Genomic DNA, 27,622 nt, shown 5'->3' on the forward strand with positions numbered 1-27,622 from the left:
CAGCTACCCACAGTGCACCGCTCCTGAAATCGATGGTAGCCTTGGACCATGGACACAAGCAATCGATTTTGTGATCGCATTGTGGACGCGCAAAACCGATTTTATAACATCGGTTTCGTAATATCGGTTTAAACTACTTCGAAATAATCGTGCAGTGTAGACGTACCCTGAGTCCTGTGGCTGAAGTTAATTTTCTTCTCTCAGCATGAGGAGGATCAATAGGCCCAGTGAAAGAGAAACACAGCCTAACTCATTTAAAGAGACAACAAGCACAAAGGGATGGGTCTTCATTTATTTAATTTGCAGGTGACTCATGAGACTCTATTAGCACATGAAAAGCAGAAGAACATGGACAGAGACAGCCTAACCTAGGAGTTCTCATGTTGACTTCACCATTACTGTCCATCATATTTTTTCTTTCCCACCCCATCTACTTCTACAATTCTGGCGAGAAAAAAAAAAGTCCTGGATGAGCTATTATTTTGCTGCCTCCTATGCCACCAAGAAATGCCCCAGCATGGTCCTGACAGAGGATCCTCTAGGGCAGAAGTACAGGAGAGAAGGGGTTTTATATCTGGTGGTGGGGAATAGGACTAATGGGCAGTAGAAATGCTCCCTTTCTCCTGAGGATGTCAAAGTGGGGAGAGAAACACAAAACAACTTCACTAAAATCTCAGTCTTAATTAAATCTTTGAAAGATTTCACTGGAATCCCTCTTTCCTTTATGAAAAGAAATACTCTGAACTGCAGTGCTCTCTGGTTGGATTTTACTGTAGTTTCATGGCTCGTCTTCCTTTGGGGCCATACTGACCCAAGAGCATGTTTTCTTCAGCTTCTGGCATCCGCCTTTCCTCTCCCCTTTCATTTAAGCATTGCAATATGGTTTTTTTATTACACGTTCCTTCGGTCACATTTGTAGTGGGCTGGTTTCCCTGTCCCCACTGCTAGTAGCACTCTAGCTTACTAAATCTCTCCTCTATTACCAGCCGACTTAAAATAACCACCAGCCTCTTCATTGCAATAAGCTTTAACTTTCCCAGAATAGACAGCCAACAACCTTGCAGTCTGAAGGTTTTAGACAGCTATACACTAGAAACCACTCAGAAGCCAGTAAGAGGAAGTGGTAAGGTACAGGTACAGTAAAGCATATTCCTACTAAGCAACAGATGAATGGGTCACAAAATCTGGTTAACTGGCACTTCTGGCAAGGTCTGCCAGCTATTTGCAGCAGTCATCAGCACATACCAGCATTTGCTGCCATGGCTGCCCTACGAGGTGGCACCCTTTGTTCAGTGCTTGTGGCTGCTGAGAGAGGGGTGATATTAGCTGTCTGATAACATCTGTATTTTTCCATCATTCAGAGCTTATTTTAAAATGATCAACCCAGTGAAGCCACCAATAACCAAGATGATCACTTCGCTAGCTGGCAGTTGGCTGTTCCCACCAAGGTAAGTATAGTTGAGATTTGATGCAGAAGGTGGAATAGATCAGTGCATTTGTATACACATATGTATGTATGTGTGCAGAGAGGAAGCTACTCAGCGTTAGCCATGAGAAAATCAAAGCACGGTACCCCTCCATTTGTTTCCTTTTCACAAAAGCCTACAGGAGCTGTCAGGAAAGGGCACCAGCATCTCTAATCTGCAGCCGTGATTGATGGATAAGTGACTAATATGCATAAAGAATGCAAATCTTCCTGTTTAGCCCTCGTCCACATGGAGCAAATCATTAATTCCACTGTACGTAGCAGCTCCTGCAACAGGGTGCATGGGGATTTGTTTGCTGCTATTTAACTGAAGCCCATCAATAACTATGGCAAGGGCGTCTAGGTCAAATTCAATATTTGACTAGTAAAGCTTATAAACCCTGGAGTTAACATCTCTGAAGACCTACGAAACGTCTGATTTTATGAACAGAGTTAGGTGTAATGGCTACCATTTGGTACAGGCCAAGAATAAAACTCTTCTAATAGAGAACTTCCTGTTCTGTTGGACCATAAACTCTTCATCTCTCTCAAATCAGATGAACTGATAGAACAGTGTGTGGTTTGTAACACCCACCAGAGTGGCAAGAGAAGGACCAAAAAGTTAGTACTTTCCTCTCCAAAGTGCTGTCCAAGTCAGCAGTGAATCCTCTCAATAACCCTGGGAAACATGGCCACCCTCCAGTGAGCAAATCACGTCACTACTCTACCCCCAAGGCCATGCAGCGAGACAGAGGTATCAAGTTGCCTCATACTGGGAAGGTGTTAACTGGAGAAGTGTTAACAGTTGAATGGTCCCTTGCAATGAGTATTAACTACTTACACTAAACAATCTGTTCCATCTTATATTTAGCTGGATATTCAGGGCATCTTTCCCAGACCTGACGAAGAACTCTGTGGAGCTTGAAAGCTTGTCTCTCTCACCAACAGATGTTGGCCCAATAAAAGATATTACCTCATCCCGCCACCCCACCCGCATCTCTCATACTGGGAAGAGTCAAATGTCTCCATCTAGCCAGATGTCTACAGAATTTTTTTAAAGGAAAAGTAAGGGGAAGGAGGGAAGCTATAGCAGAATGATCTGCATTAGGGAGCTAAGGAGAAAATAAGGAGATTCCAGGAAACATTCACACCAGGCCTGAAGTGGTATCAGCAGTCATATTAAAATTTCAGTGGCTTTTGTCTAAGTCATCCAATTGTCTGAGTGCCCCACATGCCCCGGGATTGGAGTGGCCAGACACAGGTAGCTACTCAACTTTCCAATTGCATCTCAGAAATGCTCTCTACTTTAAACAAATTAAAAATTCATCCCACCACGGAATTAAAACATGGCAGATTTAGAACCCAGGGGGCAGTCAGAAACCTCACAGTAAGGCTTAGTTATAAAGCTAGCTAGCCATTTATTTTTTCAATAATAAATGTCTAGTAGAGTAAAAGCTTGTGAGGTGGTGCCCATCAAAGCAGCTAGTAGGTGTGACACTGCAAAACACATTCCTACAGTGACAACTGCTCATTCAACAATATTATAGTCCTCAGCGTAAAACTAAACCTTTATTCAAATAAACACTGAAAATGGGAAAGGAGAATTCAGTGGTCTGAAGTGGACAGTGATGCATTTTCTAGGCCATATGGAGTTTGGCCTGATCAGAAGGCTCTCGCTTTGGGAGACTAATAACTGCATCAGAAGGGGTACCTTGTGATGTATTTTCAGACATATGAATGGCATGTTTGTATAGTACCTGCCCATCTCCTGCCTGCTTCCGGCCAGTTCTATTTGTCCTTCTCTTTTACAAGCACTAAATTAACATAAAATAGTATGAGGAAGGAGCCTTGAACCAAACATATGGCAAGCATTAAATCTGGCTTGGATTATTCCCTCTGCCACCAAGAGTCATGCCCATGATCTGCTGTGCACAATTAAAGTGCTCGGTTATTACTGCTTTAAAAATATTAAATTAAAAAATAGAAGCTCCACTTAGCACTCAACCCACAAGCTGTCCAGTGCATACAGAGTATGCTACATACAATGACATCCAATTTTGAGATTAGGTGGGGTGTGCAAATTATGATCATTAAGAAACCAACATACCAGGCGAGATCCACAGGAGTAAAACACAATCCATCTTCCATGCTAAATTAGATGGTTAGCCCATCTTTGCTCTCCCAGTTTATGGAGAGTATTAATTTCTCCAATGTTCCCTAAATGAGTAGGCCGATTATTCAAACCTGCCAAGGGTGCTGTATGTAAAGAGAAAGAGAGGCAGCACTAGCTTATCAGAGTCCTCTTCCCATTTTAAGACATCAAAACCAAAAACCCAGCTGGGATAAATAATATTGAGTGGCAACAGGCTTTAAGTTTCTGTGCACAGGTTTGGAAATGCTCCAAAACCTTTGCAGGTAACCTTGTTGACATTTTACGTGATAAGGTTTGATAGGATTTCAATCCACCTTGGGAAGAAGCCACGAGCGAAACATTAAAAGGTCATCTTTAAATGGAAGGTTGGAACATTGTAGCTTTCTAAGGGAGAAAAAACAGGGTTCTGCATCCAAGCTGCAATTCTCTCCCCGGTGCCCACCTACCTTTTGCTCAATCTCAAGGAAGCGCTTCAGGTCATCCGCATCCAGATAGTCCTTGTGGTTGCTGTAGGTGAGCATGAGCAGGTACAGATCACGCCGCGTCGACATCATCTTGTAGAAGGCGCAGAACTCATCGAAGCCCAGCATGCCCTGGTTATCGTCTGTATCAGCCTCCTGCGATACGCAACAGCAAGGTGGCGTTAAGGTGCCCCGTTTCCCAGAAAGATAATTACAATGGAGGCAATTGAAAAAGAAACCAAAACTAAAACCAAAACACACAACCCCTTGCGTTTTACAAAAATGTTGTTTTTAACCTGAACACAGTGTCACCTAGCAACGCACTGCTCAGGAAGATTTGGTTCACCAGGCTAAACTGGCATCATGAATGGCTTGCAATCCCCACCCCCATTCCCCCCACACCGCTCTTTTAGCCTTCCCAAACATCTGCATTTTAATGCAGGTTTCCAGAGCTCGCTTTCCCAGAGGCAGCAGTGTCCACTAGGTCCCCCACATCAGGAAGGTTCTCCCATCTACGGCAATGAGGCAGGGCAATATGTAATTGAGAACTGGGGAGAGGACATGCAGGTGTCCAGGAGAAAGGGGCCACTTGTGGTGTCTTGGGAAGGTCACTAGAAACAACATCATCCCATCGAGAAGCCCATGGCTCAGGAGCATACCTGTGAATTCCTGGGGCAGAGATACATACCCGCACGTTAATTTAATAGGGTCCTATTGAGGAAATAAAGCAGCAGCAAAATACACTGCCCTCAGGCACCCAGCCTACTAAGTGTATGCATCTCAGCGGTTCTCCAATTGCACCAGCTTACCAGGCACAAAACCTTCCCCTCGATCACAGCTGAAAGGGAGCTGTTCCAGACCAGTCTCATGCGGGTCAGAACACCAGTGGGGCCCAGCACAGAAGCTTATCACTGAGGCAGGGGTGATCCTTAGAGCACCACCAATTGCATGCATGTCCGTGACTGGAGGCCACTGAGATACACACCGTATTACAGCAGAGCCTGCCTAGAGGTCGCAGCAGAGTTCCTGCACCCGTCATGCTAGATGCTGTACAAACACATGAGACGAGAGAGCGTCCCTGCCCAGCTTACAATCTAAACAGGCCAGACAAAAGATGGAACAGCAAATATTTCCCACGTTTTACTGAAGGGGAATAAGGCACACAAAGTATACCGCAGAGCCGACGATAGACGCAGATCCTCTGCCTCTCAGGCCAGTGCCTTAAGCACAAGGCCATACTTCTGCGGTATGGCTATAGGATTCAGCGCATAATTCGCGGAGACAGTGAGCCACACACACCATCTCCGGAGATGTTCTACATTCATTCGGCATGTTTCTCCCTGGGCACACTTTGTGAAAACACTACTGAAAAAGGTCGTTATTCATCGATTAGAAATACATAGAGATACAGGAGTGAGAAAATTTCCCTTAGAGCAAACTATCCATTTAAAAACAAAAATCCAAAACAAACCACACCACAGAAAATGACCCAATTCTCCCCAATTATCCTCTGATGCAGTGGTTCTTCACCTATTTACCTATGTGCGCCGCATACAATACTACCTGTATAGCCCTGAGGATGTCACATGGGCAGCAGCTGTGTGCTGATTGGGCCGCAGGTGGGCTGCGGGTTGAGAACCACTGCTCTGAGGTTTCAAAGGGGACAAGCACTTTTTCCCCTTTGTGACCCATCAACAACAGGATTCTTCACAGGGTTTTAAACCTGGATGAAGTGCAAATATAGTCCCCTGTCAGCAAACATCATTATATCAGAGCCTGTTGGACTTCAGCTTTGACAATACAAAAAAAAACCCCACATCAATTTGGATTAGCAATTTCACATTGTATCTTAACTACATCACCGGTTTATTAAGAGTTGTTTTATACCTATAACTGCTTTGAGTACAAAAATCTGATTGCATTTTCACTCTGCCATCACGTAGGCCTCACACTCCATTAGATTTCAGTGGCGCTAATAACTCAGAACTCCTGTGCGATAATGCTTTCTGATGTCCTCTGGAATATAGATCAGCTCCCATTTCTGTTACACACTCACTCACTCATGCCCATCACCCCAATCTCAAGCAGTATTGTCACTCTTGGTCCTCTCCTTCCCTTCAGTCCTTTTGCTCTCTATTAAAGGGAGCCCCGGCTTTTTGGATGAATGGATCCCAAAACTAGAGGGGAGCATGATAGGAGAAGTGTGGAGAATTACAGATGGACAAGAGGTTTGGCATTTGGATTACCATTAACGATGCACCGCTAGCACGCCTTTCATCCAGCAGTCTCAAAAGCCCTTTATAGGCATTAAGCCTCACAAGAACATGTTAAGTAAATACATTACAGCCAGCAATTCTACAGACGAGTGAAGTGAGTCCCAGGGATGCCTATGGAGTTAGTGGAACAACCATGATCAGAACCAAACAAAACTCAGCTCCGTGCCCTAGGCAAGAGTCTCAATGATTTTCCTATTGATTTTGGGGAAGTAAGGGGTGGTGGGTAGGAGGGGCAATTTGCATGAGATCTGATTTTTAAAGGGTAACTATTTGTGGTAGACAAAACATGCAATGGCAAAAATTGCACATGTGAAGTCCAGCCACGCAGGGCCTATGCATCTGATTTGTGACTGCAGCTAGGTAACTGTCCATTAAAGTACTCAGATTTCTACCCACACCAAGCTGCAAGCCTAAAGAATGCATAGGCAGAAATTCTGCAGGTGTGTATTCTACCAGTATTCCCCTTGACCCCACTGACGCACCCACAAAAGTGGCCCGTGTAAATATAGCTGTTAATTTGCATGTCAGTTTATGGGAGCTAGCTGTGAAAAGACCCTTCACACTCACAAACTGAATAAAGGAGAGCTCCATTGCCATAAAGTGTCTCATAAAAAAGAACAGCTGATGTGAGGCATAAGGTTTTGTGCCTAATGAAAAGGACTAATCAAATCTCCCAGAGCTGCTGGGCTGAGCAATACCAATGGCATAGCTTTAAAAAGATTATTCAGAACAAATGGTCCACCCTTCCCCCAGGTAATCCCTCTCTAAAAATTAATTCTGAACAGTCTATGATGGGCAGATGGAGGGAAAAATACTTTGTACAATGCAGGCATATGAAATATGCAAAACGAGCTCTGTTTAATGAGCAGGGCAGATAAGGCAGAGTAAAGTCAATACTATGGCATAAGACAACTTTGGGGTATAATGAAAAAAAGCCATTCATCCAGAACAGACAGCAGCAGATCTCCTGAACAGCGAGAGTAATCCTAATGCAGCTCATTGCTTCAGTCTAGAGTCCACCACATCAACACTGAAGTTTCAATTAAAGTTGATCAGCTGTTATGAAGAGGAGAGGAGAGCAGGGGAAAAAAAAACATCTAGTAAATCATAAGGATTAAAAAGAGCCCCTTGAAGGCCTTAGGGTTCAGTTACTTTGTCTGAAGACACATTATCTGATTGTATCTGGGTGATACTTAGGAATGAGCTCCGAAGTCTCCAGTAAGGCATAGATACCAATGATGCCAGGGGAAAAGATAAGACAGCTGCTGCATACATTTGTAGTACTGCTGATCTGAGTCAGCCGGTGCACATCTCTGCTGCAGTGTCTGTAAAAATCAGGACCACTATCAGCCACAGACGAACTTTGAGAAACGTAGGAAGGCAAAACACTTACACATCAGCCTGAATCAAAAAATTCAGAGACCAGAACCCATCAAAAGCTTAAGAGTGTTCAAAATCCAAACTCAGAACTGAATTTTGTTTGTTGAGCATGGCCCCTCAAAAAACACTCTTATGGATGATCTCAGTCCAATGAACATCTCCCACCAAAGGCGCAGCGGTCAGGTCAGACCTCACCAAGCATTCAAATGGAGAAGGGTCCTGTAGATGGTTTAGGAAACAGCTAGTCCAGCATCGTCAAACTCGATCAGTCAGACAAGTCTGGGAATGCTGAGCTACTTGGGGTATGCCTACACTGCAACCCGGCGGCATGACTGCAGCACGGGTAGGTTAACGCCACCTACCTGAACTAACAATAACAGTACAACTACTGCTTAAGTTGTAGCCACGGTGCAGGGAGCCACCTATGCTGTTGTGGCTTCATTGCTATTGTTACTTGAGCTAGATCCAGATATGTCTACACACCTCCTCGCTGTGGTTAGGTTGTAACCTAGGCCTTAGGTTACAACAACTCCAGACACCTCCACTCCAGACTACGAGAAAATGCAGCTGGCAGCTTGGCAGATGGCAGGCAGAACAATGCACTATCCAGCCAGATGCCACATGTGCTGATCTTTTAGGATAGCTCTGAATCAGCACCTCCCATCCTTATTCTCACTTGGTCCCATTCTTATGGACGTGCCTGTCAGCGAGGATGGAGAATTAACTCCTTGACTTGACAAAATGGGAAATGTGTCTTGTTGCAGAGGCATGAGAGAGAGAGAGAGTGAATTGAGAATCAAAATTGCTCAGTAATTATCTTGCTAGGGTGGTGCTAACTGACTCCTTTCCTGAAGGGAGCTCTGTGTAGCTGGGCAGCTTGTCTCTCTCACCAACAGAAGATATTACCTCATCCACCTGGTCTCTCTCATATCCTGGGACTGACCCAGCTACAACAACATTGCATACATACTTTCCCACTGCCAGACACCTGTGCTCATTTACCATACAGAGCTTACCCATCCCTTTCAGACATTGTCCTTTGGAATTAAACTGCTGCATTATCAAGCAGGATGTACATCTCTCGCATAGTATCAGGACTGATGACCCCACAGACCTGTTTTAATGTTGAGCTCCTCCCACATCCCCACTTTGTTTTCCAGCAATTGAGTTGTCAGCCAGTTGCTTTGCACATTTTTGCTGTAGACAAGCCTAAGCACATTACAGATCAGAGACTGAAAGTTTCAGGCTTCTTGTACAGTCCAGATAATACTTCTTCGCTGCATTCCCTTGGCCTGCGCCAGGAAGGCTGCAGTTTTATCAGTTAGTTGGGAAAAGTCTCAGGGAACATAACACACCAAGACCACGGACAACAGCATCGAACTAACAGCACAAATTCCATTTAGAAGTCCCAGGGTTAAGTACCCATGCACAGTTAGCTCTCCAAGAACACGGCAAAACTGAAAATCCTTGATTTACCCAGAGAGAGACTCTCAATATGTTATCAGCGATACATTATCAGCTTCCTAGTCTATTCTCAGTCCCCAAAGAATCCACACACACTTTCTAACTCTTGCTTGCCCTGGATGTTAGATTTCTATTTAGCAGCTGACACTTTACCAACTCTTGAATTGTAGCAACCACAACACTGAAGCCAAATTTTGTGTAGGCTCTGAAATGGTTAATAGAATTAGGTGCCAGTTTAAAACAGGTCAATCAGTGCAGAGACACTGAACTTAAAGGAGCCCAGTGAAACTTATCTGAATGTACTTGTAAGCAAAACCTTGCTAATAATAAAATTGCACTCTTCCCTCCCCCCACCATGAATGAATGGAGGGGAGGTGCAGCAAACATACAACATTAATCTCCTTTAAAAATAAAGTTCCGAGTAGAATTAAAACACACCACTTTAATAAAAGCAGGCATTCATCCGAGTCAGTGAAAAGATATTAATTAGAAAAACTGAACCCAAGGGGACTGCCTTCAAACCCCATGTATGATGTACAATGTTAGCTTCACCAACATTCTGTTTAGTTCTTTCGTTAGCCAAGACAGAGATTTCTGCTTTGATTAGGCAATTCAAGGCTGCTTAATATCAGGAATTTTATATCACAGAACACCAATTACATCCATAATTCAGACCAGGCTGCTCTCATTTATACACTTTCATATGGAAAAGGCACATCCATTTTTTCCTCCCTTAACAGGATTTCTAAAGTGCCTGGCATATATAATTATTGCCATTCATCTGAAACTATTAAGACAAGAGTCTAGCATGCTACTAATAGAAACCCGTACTCTAGTCACAGAGGTTTTACCAGTCTCTACCCTTTGGCTCCCATCAATCTGAATGAGCTACCCTAGAAAGCAACTCCCTTTAATCCACTAATTTTAATGAGTTTCTGAAATTTCGTTTTCCACAGTGCTGCATTTGTGAGCGTCGTATTTGCTGGTATTGCAAAGAAGTTTTATTAAAACATTATTAAAATGTTCTGCCAGGTACAGAGACACCATCTCCCCCGCTCCCAAAAAGCCTCATTACAATCCAGCACAATTGATGAAAGGACAGGATTCTCAGTGGAGCAGAAGTAGATGGTGCACAGGGTCGAATAACACAGGTCTCAGCAGATTATAGTGCTGCCAGGTGAAGTGCATATTAATAGATGTATGAGTATTATCTTCCCACTGCCAAAGGAGGGAAGAGCCTTTGTTCTCCAACAAGCTTTTGACAACGGCCTCTTGTGTGCGCGGACACGTACATGTTTCTACAAAGCTTTTTAGCCTGGCATCTGCCCCCAAATGGAAGTAAATGCACTGAAGTGTATGGGACCATTGGGCTAAAGCTGGGGTAACTAGATGCACGTGCGCACCCGTGTGCTCAAGTGGACTCAGCACACTTGCTTTAAGCTAAATGTAAAGATGCTTACGAGGAATTCAGGCCCCATCTGGTTAGAGGCACTGAGGTCCTGAATGTGGCTCTGCAGAATGCACTGAGGGGAAGCTGCTTCTTTGCCTTCTACAACACTGCATCAGGCACTAACACCACCACCGCGCTCTCATCTAGCGCTTTTTATCAGGCCAGCTCAGAGCGCTGTATAAGGGAGGCTAGTATCATCACTCTCCTTTTGCAGGTGGGGAAACTGAGGCATAAGGGGAAATGACTTGGCCAAGGTTACCCAGCAGGCCAGTGACAGGGCCAGCAATAGAACCCAGATCTCCTGTGGCCCAGTCCAGTGGTTGGTTCACTAAGTAGCAATGCCTCCTGAAGTGCAGGGGGAGCATGGTGCCTGTAACATCCATTCAAGGGGAGCAGAATGAAGCCAGGCACTGAGCTAAGACAGTTACCAGACACAGTAACACATACTCCTTGGAAATGGACCTGGACTCCTTCCCTCCAGCTGGCCTGGGATTTTTAGAGGTCAAGGAACTCTCCCTTAGCCGATAGTACCAGGGCAGCCACTAGAGGATGACATGATTCCACAGGCCAGCGTTTAATGGCCTTCTGCGGCATGTGTTAGGGTCAGAAGCCCTACCACACCCGCTAAGGAGGCAGCACCCCCAGAGGTGCTACAGACCCTCTTAGTGCTCAGAGACTGCAAGGACATGGATGCAAGTGTGTCAGGAATACTGTGTGGGGAGGATGGGGTGAACCTTTACGTTAATGTGCAGGGCTGGCCACAACCTAACTAGGTGGCCAGGGTTTGCATGCAGCTCAAGCTTATTTCTCAGTTGAGAGGTAACCCCTGCAGTGCTGTGAGCCCAGACTTTGTACTAGTGCACAAGTCCCAGAACAAACCTACTAAGTTTCAATTTGCACGTGTGTTTGATTCATCTGAAACAGAGCAGATGGTTATAAATATCAGGGCTATGATGGCCAAAGCTGACCAGGGGAACAGAGTGCCCAATTCTCCTGGGCACCTTTGGAAAAAAGTCTCAGCCCAGAGTTTTAAAATCCCTCCTATTTTATTCATCCTAGACTTTATTCAGTTAACACAGACAAACTTGCTGGGTGTGTGAGGTTTACGGTTGAAAGACATCACTATAAGCAGCTCCTGTCCTGGTTTTTCCATCTTTTAACTGTGAGCTGTTATCTGTGCAGCAATTTCTATACCTGCAAGACACCAGAGACACTGAAGTTATAGGTACAATATATGCCCATGTATATGCTAGGGTAACCTGTATTTTGCAGTTGCTGGAGGTTTCTCAGCCTCTGCAATAGCTTCTCTGTCCCTCACCCCGCCCCTGCACTCCTGAAAGCCACAGAACCATTCTGTTTTCCATGCTTCAGTTGAGCAAATCCTATCGTATATCCATAGAGGAATCTACTTTGGACACAAGAGACAGCAGGGCAGGCTTTAGCATCAGCTGTCAGCAGGATGAAGAAAACACAACAGAAAAAGTTGCAGGCTAAAAATATTTTCTGGCCGGAGGCACCAGAATAAATCTTCTACCACAGTAACGAGGCAGGGGAAGGAATTCGGAGGCGGTGTCTTCTCTCCCCATGATCAAGTCGGATCATTTCCAAAGTACCACCCTGCCCCTGCCTCCTCTCCTCATTTTCCTATAAAACTCAAGGGAAAAACCAAAATCATAAGCCATAAATCCTCAAAGGCTGCTTGTGGTGGGTGGGAGGGTAATGCTGCCTTCCAGTAAGCAAGGGGTTAACTTTGCCTTCCTTTCCCTCCCCAGTTGCATGAGCACTCCAGGGAAGAGCAGAAGGAGAGGAATCCAGAATGGCATGCACACGGGTACTGAGGGCTGGGAAACCCATCTGGGCAGGAGTGTTTTTGTTCTGGCTGGTATGTCTGTAAAACAGATTGATTGACTTGATTTCTGCTGGGTCACACCAGCAGTTAGGGTATGTCTACACTACCCGCCAGATCAGCGATCGGGGATTGATTTATCACGTGTAGTGTAGACGCGACAAATCGATCCCCAATCGCTCTCCCGTCGACTGCTGAACTCCAGGTTGGCGAGAAGTGGAAGCAAAGTCGACAGGGGAGCCACGGTCATTGATCCAATGCCATGAGGACGCGAAGTAAGTAATTTTAATTCGCTCTAAGATACATCGACTCAGCTACGAGAATAGTGTAGCTGAAGTCGATGTATCTTAGATCGACACTCCCCTCCCCCAGTGTAGACCAGGCCTATGAGTAACAACAATACAGGCAGCTCAGGCAGGGGCAGTAAGGGCTATCCATGAAGATACCTATTCACACAGGGTCTGCATTGCAAGGGAAAATCTAACTCTGCTCCTGCCCTAGGGCAATGTTACAACTAGTTGTTAATGTTACTAGTAGTGAATCTATTTTCCTAGTGCCTTTCATTCGAGGACGGCCCTGCACTGCCCAGACAGTGAACCTATGCACCACTCAAGTCCTGCCAAGAGGTTTTAAGCAGTGTCTAGCCCACTTCACAGGGTTGCATTTCACCCACAGACATGCAGTGGGTCAGTGGTACAGCTGGTCAGAGAACGCAGAAGCCCCAGTTACAGAAGTCCCTAGACAGCATGCCAGGGAACAAAGGACTACAGAGATTGGCACTGAATGGTTACAGGAAGATCATTTTTGGGTTCCTCCCAACTGAGACGCAAAGCATCAGAGCTCAGTCAAGGAAGGTCTCATGGCACAGTGACCAGCACACTAGGATTTCAAAGGAATCTGGTAGCAGTTCAAACTGTACTGTGCCTCAACTGCATTTCCCCTGAGTGCAGTTTGGAATGGTTTTCACCCAACTGATTACATATACAGGTCAAAGGCAGTTTAACACTGGCAATGACTCCAAGATTCCTTGTTTGTCTAGCTACAGAGCAAGAGGAGAGGCTCACTATGTCAAGGCAGATTCATTCCAGTCCTATTGGACCAACACAAGCATAGAGAGTCCAGAAGGCTGGTTAGAAAAACTCTAGGAAGATGAAGGGATGGACTTGGAGATAAATCTTTCGCCACTGAGTCTTAAACCGGTTGCAGTCTGTACAAGAGCTGTACAAGTCCGTACAAGAGCTGGAGACACTACCTGGACAAACAGTAAGAGAGGAAGGATGGTCTAGTGGTCAGGGCACTAATCTAGAACTTGGTACACCCGGGTTCAATTCCCCGCACAATTTCCCATGTGACCTTGGACAAGTGTAAAATGAGGATAATAGCACTGCCCTACCCCACTGGGGTGTTCTGAGGGTAACAACACTAAAGACTGAGGTGTTCAAAATCTCAGAGGGTAATTGGGAACTGAGTGCCTCGCTCCTTTGAAATCCCACCATTTAGATTTTTTTAAAACGTCCCTTCTCTCCAATTTCCAGCACATCATCAACAGCAAGGCCGCCTCTTTAAAATTCTGCTACTGTTGGCATGTTTCTGAGTGAGGCACATGGCATACAGCAAAGGCTACAGTTATTTGCCTACTATAAAAACACCACACTGACTGAATTCCCATCAGGGTCCTGTGCAAATCAGCTTTTTGATCATTGGTGTGAAGGCAAAGATGTATCTTTAATCCTCTCCTATTCAAATAGACAATAAACTGGGTCAAGTACAACAGCAGAACTAATTGCAAAGGAGTAGCTATCTGCATTGCAACAGACATGTATGCAGTGTTGTTGTAGCTGTGTCAACATGACATATATGGGTATCTGCATACTTGATACAAACTTCAACAAAAATAGAGATAGTTGCAGGTGTGATCGGAGGAGACCAAGTCAGTGACTGGACTTCAGATCAACAGGTTTGTCAAGAAAAATTTCTCTGCAATAGTCATACAGATACATGCTTTGGCCATATCTAGCAATGTTATCTTTGATGTCTGGCTGCCCCAACAAGAAACCCTGATAAAGCAATTTAGCAGAAAGTTATCTGACATTGAGTGGGCTTCAATTTTTTTTTTTTTGCCAGTGAATGTCTTTGGATATAAAAGAACCAGACTTTACACTTCTCTGCAGAGAAGTCTACCACCAAACCAGACTTTAAGAAACCAATTTTTACAGTGTATAAATGGGAGATATGACTTGTTAAGATCTCCACTACGAAGGCTTCAGAGGACAGATCCTCAGCTGATGTCAATGGAACTAGGACACTTACACCACCTGAGGACCTGACCCCAGGACAGGATGTGATGCTAAAACACATGCACCTTACAAATGTCCTTCCTTGATCAGGGAAGTTTTGGAGGAATCCTCTGCATCTTACCAGCAGAGTAGATTTTAAACAAAACACGTGAGACCCAGAGGTCAGCAACATCTCATTCCAATGAACAAAGATCTTATTGTAGTCAAGTTTCCTAACTGCTTTTGTTCTTCCAGCAGCCATCTGTTATGTGAGGACTTAATTTAGGATGTAAGCTATGTTTTCTGTGAATGTCTTAGCATGTTTTGAGGCTTTTTAAAGAGAAATTATTATAGTCAAGCTACAGTTTCCAAAATGAATTTGGTCCATATTCTACAAGACAGGTTAGTGCACAAGTCCCAGGATGATGGTCAGAACAGGCATAGCCCAGTAGAACTAGACAGTAGGTCTCAGATTCAGGGCTCCTGAAAAAACACCAATGCCAACTCTTTAAAAAAAAGAAGAAAAAAGTCTCTACATTCACTATAGTCCCTGGGGTGATGGCTCATGTCTAGTCTGAATTTTAATTAAAAACTAGCTTAATAGGTTCACCACCACACCAAGTAGCTGCCCATGTACACAGAATTCACCACGAGGACCACAATGCAGCTCCTAAGGAGACTAACCCCTTCTCACCCAATCTTGCACATACAAAAAAAGGGTCCCATTGGTGGGCTTCTGGGTTTACTGCCTGGCAGCTTAAGGGCATATTTTCAACAGCATGATAAAAAGAGCAGGAATTTGGACAGCCAGTTATCCTCTGTATTAAGCCAATCACATTCCCAATCTCTCTTATGCATACTCTCCCTCACCTCACAGACAATCAATTCCTTTCACCTCACTCATTGCTCCCCATAGCCGGAACCTCTACAAGAGCATTTTAGCCCAACTCAAGTGGACATTTAAACAAAGATCGACTTCAAGCCCAGCCACAGATCTTTTCCTTCTCCACTGACTATGAGCAACATATTCTGGGCTAAGCACCCAGCGTGTAGGAGGAGAAAGGTTGGGCACTTTACTGGGCATCCCATAATTTACCCACTAGAAGCAGAGCAATTCACAGAGCGCTGTGCGAAAGGGAGCGTGGCAGTCATAATTACTCAACAGAGATTTGGCAGGAGGATTAAGACATCATTTGAAAGAACAGAGCACTTTGAAGAAAGGAGGAAATGCCAAGAGAGATCCCTGGAGTCAAGAGGGAGATAACATCTTAACAACTCATGTGACCTAATTCTAGGCCAAACTTAAAGAAGAACAGGGACAGTGAAGAGGGAAGAAAGGGAGTGACAGAGAAGGAAGGTGAAGCCACAGCCCCACTGTTGCACACAGTAATCACCCCAAGCAGCTGTCCACAGCAGTGCAATGACTTCCCTGTTTGCCAACAGCCTGGCATTATGCATGAGTCACTTCACTCTATTTAGCAACAGCACTTTGCTAGACCATTAAAAATTAGGACAATTAGGTTAGTGAAATGGGGGCTTAGCTACAGATCAGGTCACTGGAAACAGCCCCTTAGAGTGGGTAGCTTTCAAAGTCATTGGACCTAAACCCAGGTTTTGCTAATTAAGGTGTTTCTCAGTCAATCCATAGGATCTTTAAGTTTGTATCTCCATTTCCCTCCCATAGTACTCCTTCGGAGTCATTTCTTCCTTTCAAACTTGGGAATGGCACCCCAATTATTTGTAGAGCAATAGTTCTGCTCACAGAAGTTACTTGGTGAGAGGCAGCAGCTGGCTTTTGGAAAAAGCACGTGGTTTGCGAGCACAGTCCACCTAGTCACCATCACCGAAGGAGCATCCCATTGCACGTGGAAGAATGCCCATTTCACTCCACAGCTGGAAATGATCAAGGATAATCAATGACCATAGAAGACCAGGTTTATAACAAAACTGGTCAAATTTTGATACTCTGTGAGAGAAAGGGTATCACCCTGCGCCATGAGTGGTCCCAACAAGTCCCTTACTTCTGGAGTTAGAAGAATCATAAGACTGGAAGGGACTTCAATAGGTCATCTAATCCAGTCCCCCGCAGTCATGGCAGGGCTAAGTATTATCTAGACCATTCCTGACAGGTGTTTGTCTAACCTGCTCTTAAAAATCTCCAGTGATGGAGATTGAGATTCCGCCAATGAGGAAGGCATGGTTCAATGCAAGTAAGGGTATGGAAATCTGGCCCCAAGCATAGGAGGGTAGGGCATGGAAGCTGACAGAGGCAGATGCACTTTTCTTGTCCTTACACTGTAAAACTCCAGAAGCAACTTGGTGCAAGTATCTTTTTCCTTTGCAGCTAAGAATTTACTCATGACCCCTTTGTTTCCAGAGTTCTCTCTGACTTGCTGAAATGCACAATGCGGCATCCAGTTAGGGTACAAAAAGGAATTTGCTAGCGAAGCATTTACTCTCTCTCCTGTCGTGTTGCACATTAGATCTCTGCAGCTCAGCCCTTTCCCCCTTAGAAATAATCATTCTCACTTCTTACCTTAAACATTTGCTTGACTTTCTGTCGGGGGAGGTTCACATTCAGTTTGTGCATCAGCTGGAGCACCTCGTTAATACTCAAACTGCCATCACCATTCTTATCGGCCTCATCAAAGGTTTGCTTCAACCACATTTAATTGGAGTTAAGAAAGGCAATGGAGCATCAAGGGACCTTACTGGACATTATTTGGGCCTGGTCTATACCTAAAATGTACATGGACTTAATTCACACCCCTGAGAGATATTGATACGTGATACTTCCATTGACCACTAAAATCTTCTGTTGACCTAACTACCACCTCTCAAGATGGTACATCTACTAGAGTGGTGGAAAGACCCCCTTCGTCACCGCAGAAAGTGTCAACTCTGCAAGTGCCACAGCGGCAGCCCTACACATTAGTGGACTTTCTACTGAAATTATAACCACACATAAAAATCAAAGAAATAGAGCTGAAAAGGATCTCAAGAGGTCTTCAAGTCTGACCCCTTGTGCTGAGGCAGGACCAGGTAAACCTACACCGTCCCAACAGGTGTTCGTCTAACCTGTTCTTAAAAATCTCCATTGACAGGGATTCCACAGCTTCCCTTGGAAGCTTTTTCAGGAGTTTAACTGCACTTACAGTTAGAAAGATTTTCCTAACATCTAACCTAAGATAGTTTAACTAGAAAAACAATAAAGCAGCTGTATTGCCCATGAACTAGATTTGTCACTGGGAGTTCTGACAGCCTAAGCCAGATATAAAACCCCTCCAATACAAATGATGCAAATGCACCTCAGGTGCTGTACACAAGCTTTCAACAGGTTCCCAGCACCTTTCCTCACTGGCACTCGTTAAACAGCTTATTGGTCCCAAAAAGAGCTGAAGTTCTTTGCAGCCTTCCTGAAGGCTGACAGTTTGTCACACACCTTGTTATGGTGCCTCTTTCCCAGGCTAGGATCTCAGACTGCTCAACCTAACGCTGCCTTGAGCTGTTAGCTAAAGAGACCCCAATGCCCTTTTCTTCTCACCAGCACAAGAGCATTCCCCCGTAAAGGGAAATAATAGCCGGCTACGTGCAATAGTAGGGGACAGGCTTTCCTTTACAGAACAGGATCTAATAAGCAGCAAAGGCTTCCTACCTGCCAGAGTTAACATCAGAGATACCCTACAGTGGCCATCACCAAAGAGACAATATTTGGCAAGTCTATAATCTGTTTCCTAGTCTAAGTACAGGGAAAGAAAATGATGGCATCTCGGAGAGATCTCACTGTGTGGTCACTAGCAGCAAATTCGGTCTTGCAGTGGTAATCACAGTAGACACCCTGCAATAGACCAGCATAGCAGAGTGATCCAGGTATTGCAATAAGCAGATATCGATGGTGCCTTTAGCATCTCAGCAGCAGCCCAGAGCCAGGATCTCACTGCCTAATTTGGGGTTTGATGTAGTTTTGTCCATGCAGACTATTTCCTCCTGTCCCTGATATTAAGGCGTGGGAAGAGGATTTTGGTCTACCTGCGCGTGAGCTTTAAATGATGCCTATTAAAATCCTGCTCACGTGAATCTTCTCAGCAGCAGCACTGGCTATTTACCCACAAATACACAATGAGAAATGGCTTTAAGCTCTAAACAAATATGAAATTAGGGTTGAATTCTGCAACCTGCAGAGATGGATAAGGCTGCACTGGGTCTAACTGAAGGCAGAATGTGGCCTTTTATTTTTTTAAATTTCATTCTCCCTCCACCATATGCCTAGCACAGGCCTCTACTCCTCTTGAATGACTTTTGACATGCAAAGTGTCAGCTGTTGAGACTTTCCTGCAGGATGACAACTGGTGATAAGACACAGCACCCACTTTCTCCACCCCCCAGCCTCTCTCACTCATTTGCCCCTTATTCTCAGCTCAGAAGGCTGAAAACTACCCGCTAAGGGTATTGTCAAAGACACAAAGGGCAGGTAGAAGCCCATCTCCCGCTGAACGTCAATGGGAGTCATGCACCTAATTTGTGCCTTTGAAAATTTCCCTCTGGCTTTTTCAAGATGTGCGTGAGTGAAAAACAGAAAACAGGAGAGCGGGTGTGTGGGCTGAACTGGAGGAGGGGGTGCAAATGGGAGCGCGCAGAAGGGGGAAATCTCCTCTAGGATGAAACAGAGCATGGAACGCTGCACCCCATACTCAGGTGTGTTGGGCCCTTTGAGAACAGGCACATGTGATAGGACCCGTTGTGCAACTCTATGTCTCACACTTGCTGCCAGTGAAATAAGCACTAAGGACAGCTCCACAAATCCCTTTAGGAGTGATACCGCCCCACCCTGCTAGACACCCTCCCCCACAGCACAGAAGGATATTGGTCTCTGGTCCTCTGCCGTTTTGACAGGCTGTCTTCATCGCTGATCCCTGCCATCAGGTATTTGAGCCCCGTGATCCAGGTGCGCGCCTCCTCCCCGCTGGAGGACACCAGGTCGAGAGACTCCATGTGGTCTCCATAGTAGATGCTGAAGCAGCAGTTGGGGTCGAAGCTGCCATCGGCATAGCGCTGGAAGATCTCCGACTGCTTCCCCTCACATACCTCCTGCATGGAGTCAATGGAGACTAGAAGAACAAGAGAGGCACGTGGCTCGTTACAGACGGTCAGTGGAAGATTATTAGTGTTAGTTAGTTACAATCAGACTCTTGGAGGGAAAAGGATCCTCTTTTTTGTCCTGGAAAAACAAATCACCCCCTTTATCCTCATTGCTGAGCATTACCACTTGGCCAAGGACTTAACAAATGAGAGCTTTGCCACTGGAGGCCAAGGCGTGGGGGATGATTTGTAACAAAATGTGCTCAGACAAGCAGCCAGATCTTATTTTAGTCTGAGAAGGTGAAGGGGCACGAGGTAATCTGCACATTAATACAAGAGGCTCTTATGACACACAGTTTAGTTTCTAGTACTCTTGTGCCTTTCCTTTAAGCTTTTGTAACCTGTCTGTATTGACATCCAATTGTTAGTGACTCTTTTCCACTATTCTTTGTGGATATATTCAGGTTTCTATATTCTTCAGCTAGAAATAAAATCAAACACAGTTTGCACATTACAGTGGTTTCCCTACACCCAATCCATTGTAAAGAGAGCCTACACATTGTCTATGAAGGAGTCAGAAGCACATGCAGCCAGCCAGCCCCTGCCATGTCTTCACCAGCATTTACACAGGCATATGGAAATAAACAGGCTTTCTAAACACACACAGTATTATTTTACAGTTTATCATGAAATGCAGCTGGATGCTATTTACGTAGATCCACCCAAATTTAGCCAGTCTTGCTACTTGGTTTCTTTTTTGCTGTTTCCACAGCACATGGGATTTCTTCATTCCTGTCCTTCACAGAGATAGACCCAAGCTGCAAAGTTTTGAGGCTGGATTCCCCAAAGGTCAGATCTCGGGGTGTTGGCTTGAGCTCCATCTCCTCTCTCAAAGTGCAGTGCAGCGGCATCTTTTATTATTTTAATGCTTCTTCTCCGTAGTGCTTTTACCTTAAGAATAAACGGCTTGCATAAAAATTGTTGTGTGATATCTATAGCTCTGGGCACATCATACTGTTGACCATCTCCGGAGGAAAAGCAGGCAGACCTGCTTGGGAAGCCTGTCTTTGCTGGGAACAGCTCAGCCTGGAGATACCCCAGTCAGACGGGAGAGATGTGCGTCTCCACCCAAGAGAGAAGTGATGGCAGGGTTTCCAGAAGCCTATGAGTGGGTGTCTTTACTGAAGGGAAATATAGGGGCAGTTACATTGCATTCTGACCTAAGTCATTTAGGGTGTCAGCATGTTGACCTCTAGGGAAGGATGAGCAGAGAGGAGATGGGGTCTTGTTATGTTGGGGGTCATTAATGGGAACCCATCAACTAGTTGTTTGATCTACAAACACAATTGCAGAGATGCTTAAGGCTGAGGCTGTGGCTGTAGAAAGAGCTGGCAGAGGTATCCTACTGTCCCCATTTCTCTCCCTTTCTCCAGATCAGTAGGGTTCTAGCCACTGATACCTAGAACATGCTGTGAGGTTTGGAATGGATCATTAGGTCGGCAGGAGGGCTTCAAACCCCAAGAGGCAGGGCCTACACTGAAGGGAGAAGCAACACCGTCCACGCAGTAGCGTCTTCACTAAGTGCTGCAGCGGCACAGCTCCACCGCTTCAGCTGCAGCGCTGTAAATGTAGACAAGCCCAGAGCTCTTCTTCAGGTCTGGGAAAGGTCCTCTCAGTGTCACAGGAAAATGCAAATACTGAACAATCTGTTCCCCCTTGCATTTTGCTGTGACGCTGGGAGGACCTTTCCCACACCCGAAGAAGAGCTCTGTGTGGCTCGAAAGCCTGTCTTGTTAACCAGCAGAAGTTGGTCCAGTAAAAGATATTACCTCACCCACCTTGTCTCTCTAATATTATAAATAGAGAAATGCTGCTGAATTGGGTTTAAGGCCTTTGCAAGCTCAGCCAACAAGGGACACAGGCAGCAACAGAAGAGGAACATCCTAGTCTGTTGTGAAGCATCCTGTAAATCTTCTTGGCTAAGATTAAACATAGTATCAGTAGAACATCTCTAATAATGATAGTGCTTAGAGCCCTCAAGTGGGATCCACTGCGCTAGGCACTGTACACACACAGAGAGACGGTTTCTGCACTGAGGAGCTTATGATCTAAATAGACAAGACAGGCAAAGGGAGACAAAACAGAGAGGTGAAGTAACTTGCCCAGGTCACACAATAGCTCAGTGGCAGAGCCAGGATCAGAACCCGGGACCCCTGACTCTCAGACTATCCATTGAACCACACTGCCTTTCCTATATCCTAGTGCCATTTACTCAGGAATGAATTCTTGCCTTTGCAGGACTTGATCCAACTGATCATTAACATCTCTAGCTACCAGATTCCTTCCTACATCTAGGTTTGGGAGTAAATTACCAAGATATTGGCAACATTTGTCATCCCGCATTCCTCTTCCCCTTGAATATACAAATCTTGAAAAGCTATAGAATGCCATTCCGTGTAATGAACCAGCGTCTAGCATCCACATGCACTCAGAGCCAGCACATCCCAGAATTATTTGAACAATTTGTTTCCCTTCTAAAGATCCTAGATCCGGAGCGTCAAGAAGAGAAATTTTAACAATAAAATAAACCCCAGCACAGAATGTAATTTTGCAGATTACAGTGTCCTCCTGAGATTACAAGAAGCGTGGCTCTCCCTAGAAGCAGACATCTGTCTACTATGGTATGTGTACTGTGCAGCTACAGAGTATACATTACACAGATCTACACATGCCAGAAGTTTAAAAGATTTAAAAAAGGAAAAGTGTTGTAGCAGGGCAAAAATCCAAACTGCACCATTAACTGTTTCTAGGGGGAAAGCAGTTTAGCTCAGTTTAGCTCAAGCTGACATAAGGAGAACATTTAAAATCCAACACAGACTCCAGTCCCAGGCAGAATTTCTTCATTTGAAATTAAAACTAAGCAGAAAACACCAAATTTGTGTTTTGTTCTATCACTGCCCTCTGGACTTATTTAGCAAGGGGGTATGGAACAGTCACACACACACACAGAGCTCAAATAGCATTAGACAAAGCAAATGTCAAAACAGGAAATGCAAAAAAAAAGACTTAACATCCGGTTTATGAGCTTTCTGTGCTTGCTGACAGCACAACTCATGCCAAAGACAACAAACGCCAATCAAAGCCTTTAATAATCCAGAGCAGTCTATTTATGTGCAGTCATTTTACAAAATGGGGCAAAAATTTAATACGTTGGACATTATCCAGGTGGCTCGGTACACTAGTCAAAACTGGAAAGGGGCCGCACTTTCAAATGCTCATAAACGTCTCCCAGAGATGACGGGCACTTTTGAAAAATCTATGTTAAAACAGACAAAGGAAGTATTATTATTCCCATTTCACAGATGGGAAACCTGAAACATAGAGAGATTAAATGACTTGTCAGAGGTCACAAAGCGAGTTTATTGCAGAGCCAAGAATTGAACCTAGATCTTCTACATCCTAGTCCGCTATGTCCCGAACCACTATGCAAGCACCCCTATCAGACTAGGTGTCCTCCCTATGCATCTTTACGTGCCAACAACAGGTTACATGCAGAGATGCAGATTGTGCCAACATTGACATTCATATTTGTAGTTATAAAATGGGAAACAACAAAGTTAATTTGGTCCCCAAGCTCTCTGTCTCCCTGCTCCTCCCCTCGAAATTATGGTTGTCAGACACCTCTCTGCAGAGTCTCCTTGCCAGCACAGTTTCACACATCTCGTTAAGTACCTCTTGTTAAACAAATAATTGAAGTCCCTGTTTTCTTGCAGGTTACAACGTGTGTCTGTGAAGCAATCATTGCTTTTCAATCATTTATGCTTTCATTGGAGTGGATCAGCCACCATCTGGTGAAAAGAGACACTGAAAAAAACACAAACGCACACATGCACACACATTTGGGGAAAATATTACAGAGCAGTCCCATTAAAGAATGAAAGTCCCGACAGGAAATCCCTCTTATCCTTAGGCCACTGGGAGATGGGGTGGGGCCAAAATGAGATGCAGCATAGTCTAGTGGGTAGGGCACTGGCCCAGGACTCAGGAAAACTGAGCTCTGTTACTGACTCTGCACTGACCGGCTGGGAGACCTTGAGCAAGTCCCCTGTGCTTCCCTTCCCAACCTTCGTCTTGTCTATTTCAATTGCAAGCCCCTTGTGGCAGGGAGCCTCTCGCTATCTTTTTCTCCAGCATCTAGCACAACTGAGCCTCAATTTCAGTGAGGGGGCTTTCAGCATGACTGTAATAAAACATAACATGTAGCTGAATGCAGAGACATATCAGCCCTTAGAGCCAGAACACACAGCAGGATCTGCGAGGGTAGAACACTGTGTCTGAATGGATCCTGATGGACTCTAATGGGGTTTTGTCCACAAAGGCCTGGTTGCAGGATTGGGGATCTTTATTTGCAAACCAATAATCCCTGTCTTTCTGGTGAATGATAAACCCTACAAGAGCTGCCTCAACCCATCAGACAACTGGTCCATGTGACCTCGGATCCTGCCTCCAGCAATGACCACTAGCAGGTGCTTCAGAGGAACGTTGCCTCTACCATAAATACAGCTAGTGAGCTGTGCTGTATGGGATATGGATGTGGAGGGGAATATCCCTTCCTTCTCCCACAGACATTTTTAGTGAAGACCCAAACCTCCAACTGCAGACACTCCTAAAACTGGGATTATTCACACAAGATTTGCTTGGAGCTCATCTCCAAGTGTGGGGTTATTTTAGCCCTCAACTAGCAGAAGTGTTAACAACATTCATACAAGTCAGGCACAGTCCTGCCAATCCAGCCACAGGATTTGCCTTGGTCGTCTTCCATGTTACCGAACCCCCCCATGTCGACTGTTCAGTACCAATGCAAACCTCTCATTCTCAGCAGGAAGGCCTGGTGGCCGGCACTTACTTTTGGCTTTCTCATTCTTTCGCGATGGTCTCCAGCGAATACACGACTTGTGCTCATCAAGGTAATAGAACCGGACTAGTCCTTTGGAACTGCCCCGGAGTTTGATCATCTGGGTACCAGCTTGCATGGAGCTCATACATCTTTCCACTGGAGAGAGAAAAATAAAAGACAGCCTGAGTTAGACACAAGACTGAAATTCTTCAAAATTCTGATAGGCACAACCTGCAGTTAGGCACTCAAATGCCCCAGGAAGTCAAAATGGGAGGTTCTTTGGCCTTAGTAGCACAGGAAGTCAGATGAGATGTTCACAGGGATCCCTTCTGGACGACAGCTCCCAGCCGTGCCTCTGAAAAGCTCCACCTACATTTCTAAGGTGGAATCCACCGCAGCGCAGGTCAGCACAAGGTCTAGGCACCACTTTAGTTGGACTTTTATGATATCTGGGCCTTCTGCTGACTCTGCATAGGGGGGAATTTCAACCTTTAGGTCAAACAATCAGCAGATATAAAACTGACATAACTGTTACCATCAGTGGAGCTACACAGATTTATACCAACCAGCTGAGAGCTGACCTTTAAACTTCCAATTGCTTCTTTGGCAAAAAGATAACCCACCATCCCCCCATTTCTCACTGCAAAGTCAGAAGTTTTGGGCAGCAACATCCCCAGTTAGAAATAAATTTGCTTCCTGGGAAGTGGCTGAATTAGCATCCTGCCTACCCAGAGCCCAATTAACTAAAGGGAAAAAAATTTAATTACCCAACTTGGCCACTCAGAATATAGCAAATATTCTGGAACCCAATAAATAATTCACAGAAGTCCTTAGTGTACAAATTGCTTTAGAAATAAACTGTTTTTCACTATAGAGAGGAGGCATTAAAAATTAACAGCACAAAGGTTATTAGAAACACACACTGGATTCAATTTATTTATTTATTTTTAGAAAGGACCATCTGCTAAGATGAAGGCGGCCTCAGAGGCTACATTCTTATAAAATAGTCTGTAGTTATCTTCTGTGTAATGCTAAGTGCCTTGTACGATGGCCAGAGAGATGCACAGCTGAACAAAGCATTCCAAAACAGTTCCCTCCACCTCTCTAAATGTGCTGCTCTTCGAAGAAGCAACAAACCAGCTTTGCTCTATTGCTACCTCCTGCATCCCATCATTAGGAACCGAACAGCGAAAGCCGTGAGTCAGTTTGATGCTCAAGTGATTATTACCAGAGCTTGGTAATTGTTCGCAGCTCACCACAGTATTAATACTGCCACCACGCTCATTCTCATTATGCATCATATACCTCTGTAAGATTTAAAAAAAAAATCCCAACATGCATCACTCTCTGCATTGCTGTGAGTCAGATGCCAATATTCTCAGGTTCATTTCATGTTAACGGGCCATCTGAGCCCAATGTTAAGGTAAGTTAGTAGATAAAAATGAGACAGATTTATTAATAAAAAAGAGCAATACGAAGCAGTGGCTAAGTCTGCAAGGGAGTGAGTTTCTAATGTGCCAACTTTAGGGTTAGTACTTAAAAAAAAATAAAAAATTGAAGATAAAGATGCAGTTACCTCTCTTTGAATGCTCTGGTTACAGCTCCGAGCTCTGAACTCCAGCAGACAATAAAGCACTCCCATCTGCTGCTGAACTATTCAAGGGAGGATCATTAAACTTTGTCTGCTTACAGCTGTGACAGTCAGATAGCAAAAAGCAGCACAAGCTGGCTTCTCCAAGAATATTTAATCAAGTTCAAGGTGCTCAATGGCCTGGACCCAGGGTATCTAAAAGATCAACTAAAGCTCCAGGATGAAGATTGTTGTCGACAGCTCCACTCCTCAAGCAGACTGGAACTTTCTACCATTGGGGTAAATAAAGCTTATTTGTGCAGGAGACAAGAGCTTTCTCGGGAGCCAGCCCAAGACTTTAGCCTGAACTGTCCCAGGGACTAAGGATCCAAACCGGTTCTCCTCCTATTCAGTGCTGTGCTTCCCATTTTTCCTTGAGCTGCCTTCTCTAACAAACAGAGCAAGGTGTGTAATATATATTTTAAAAACATCCAAACCATAAAAAACAAAAAACCTCAACTGCACCCTCTTCTCCGGCTGGGGAGAGGAGGAGAGAACAAAACACGGGACACATGCTAGCCACATTGCTTGATGCCCTGATTGGAAGGCACTCAGATACTACAGTGACGAGCACCTATAAGAACCTATACAGGATAGAAAACAAGAAAAAGCAGCAAGAAAAATCAAAACCCCACATCTGTTTTAATGCAGATTTGAAAAATAGGAGTTCGTGGAACACTTTATAGTTAGGGTGAAAGTATTAAAATGTTGACTGAATGCCCAGCACTGCACGAGGCCCAGAGTGAAGATAGTCCTTGCCCAAAAAGCACTTCAAGTCTAGAACCCAGATCCTGCAAACACACAAATTAGTCAACTTTTAGTATGTGAGCAGTCCCAGTAAAACGTCTCATGTTGCTTAGGTATTAGCAAGTCTGGAGCCTAAAGTCTAGTGGTCCAATACTATTTAACATACTGTACGTAATTAAAGCTTAGGAGACAAACATTTATCCCTCCCTCCCTGTTGTCTGCAGATTTGGGTAGAAGAGAAACCACATCAGAGAACCACTGTGATAAGTGGAGTAGAACAGAACCACCCCTAGGTTTGCAATACTAAAACTATTTCCAAATGTTGGCAAGTCTCAGCTAAACTCACTCCCATAATTTAGGGCAAGATCAGGAGAAAACATTAAGCTGTTAGAAGTTTCTGGCATAAAATGCATGAAAGTTCAGAGGCAAGACTGATTTGCAGTCTTTAACTTGTCTGGTAGCACACTAGGGTACTCCAGCATGCACTGCACTTTGTAAC

The 27,622-nt window shown here is 44.7% G+C and overlaps 1 protein-coding gene across 1 annotated transcript in view; it reads right to left on the reverse strand.

Annotated features, from left to right (window-relative positions):
• The window catches only part of PLCH2 (phospholipase C eta 2), a 350,916-nt gene that overhangs the window by 96,171 nt on the left and 227,123 nt on the right, over positions 1-27,622 (reverse strand). Inside the window, exons 3-6 of the mRNA XM_075060195.1 lie at positions 24,756-24,902; positions 19,635-19,878; positions 17,307-17,436; positions 4,064-4,234 (exon numbers count right to left, since the gene is read on the reverse strand). Of these exons, the coding sequence (XP_074916296.1) occupies positions 4,064-4,234; positions 17,307-17,436; positions 19,635-19,878; positions 24,756-24,902 (692 nt within the window). The remainder of the gene's footprint in view (positions 1-4,063; positions 4,235-17,306; positions 17,437-19,634; positions 19,879-24,755; positions 24,903-27,622) is intronic.

Source organism: Chelonoidis abingdonii, chromosome 23 (assembly GCF_003597395.2).
Source record: "Chelonoidis abingdonii isolate Lonesome George chromosome 23, CheloAbing_2.0, whole genome shotgun sequence".
Taxonomy (NCBI): Eukaryota; Metazoa; Chordata; order Testudines; family Testudinidae; genus Chelonoidis; species Chelonoidis abingdonii.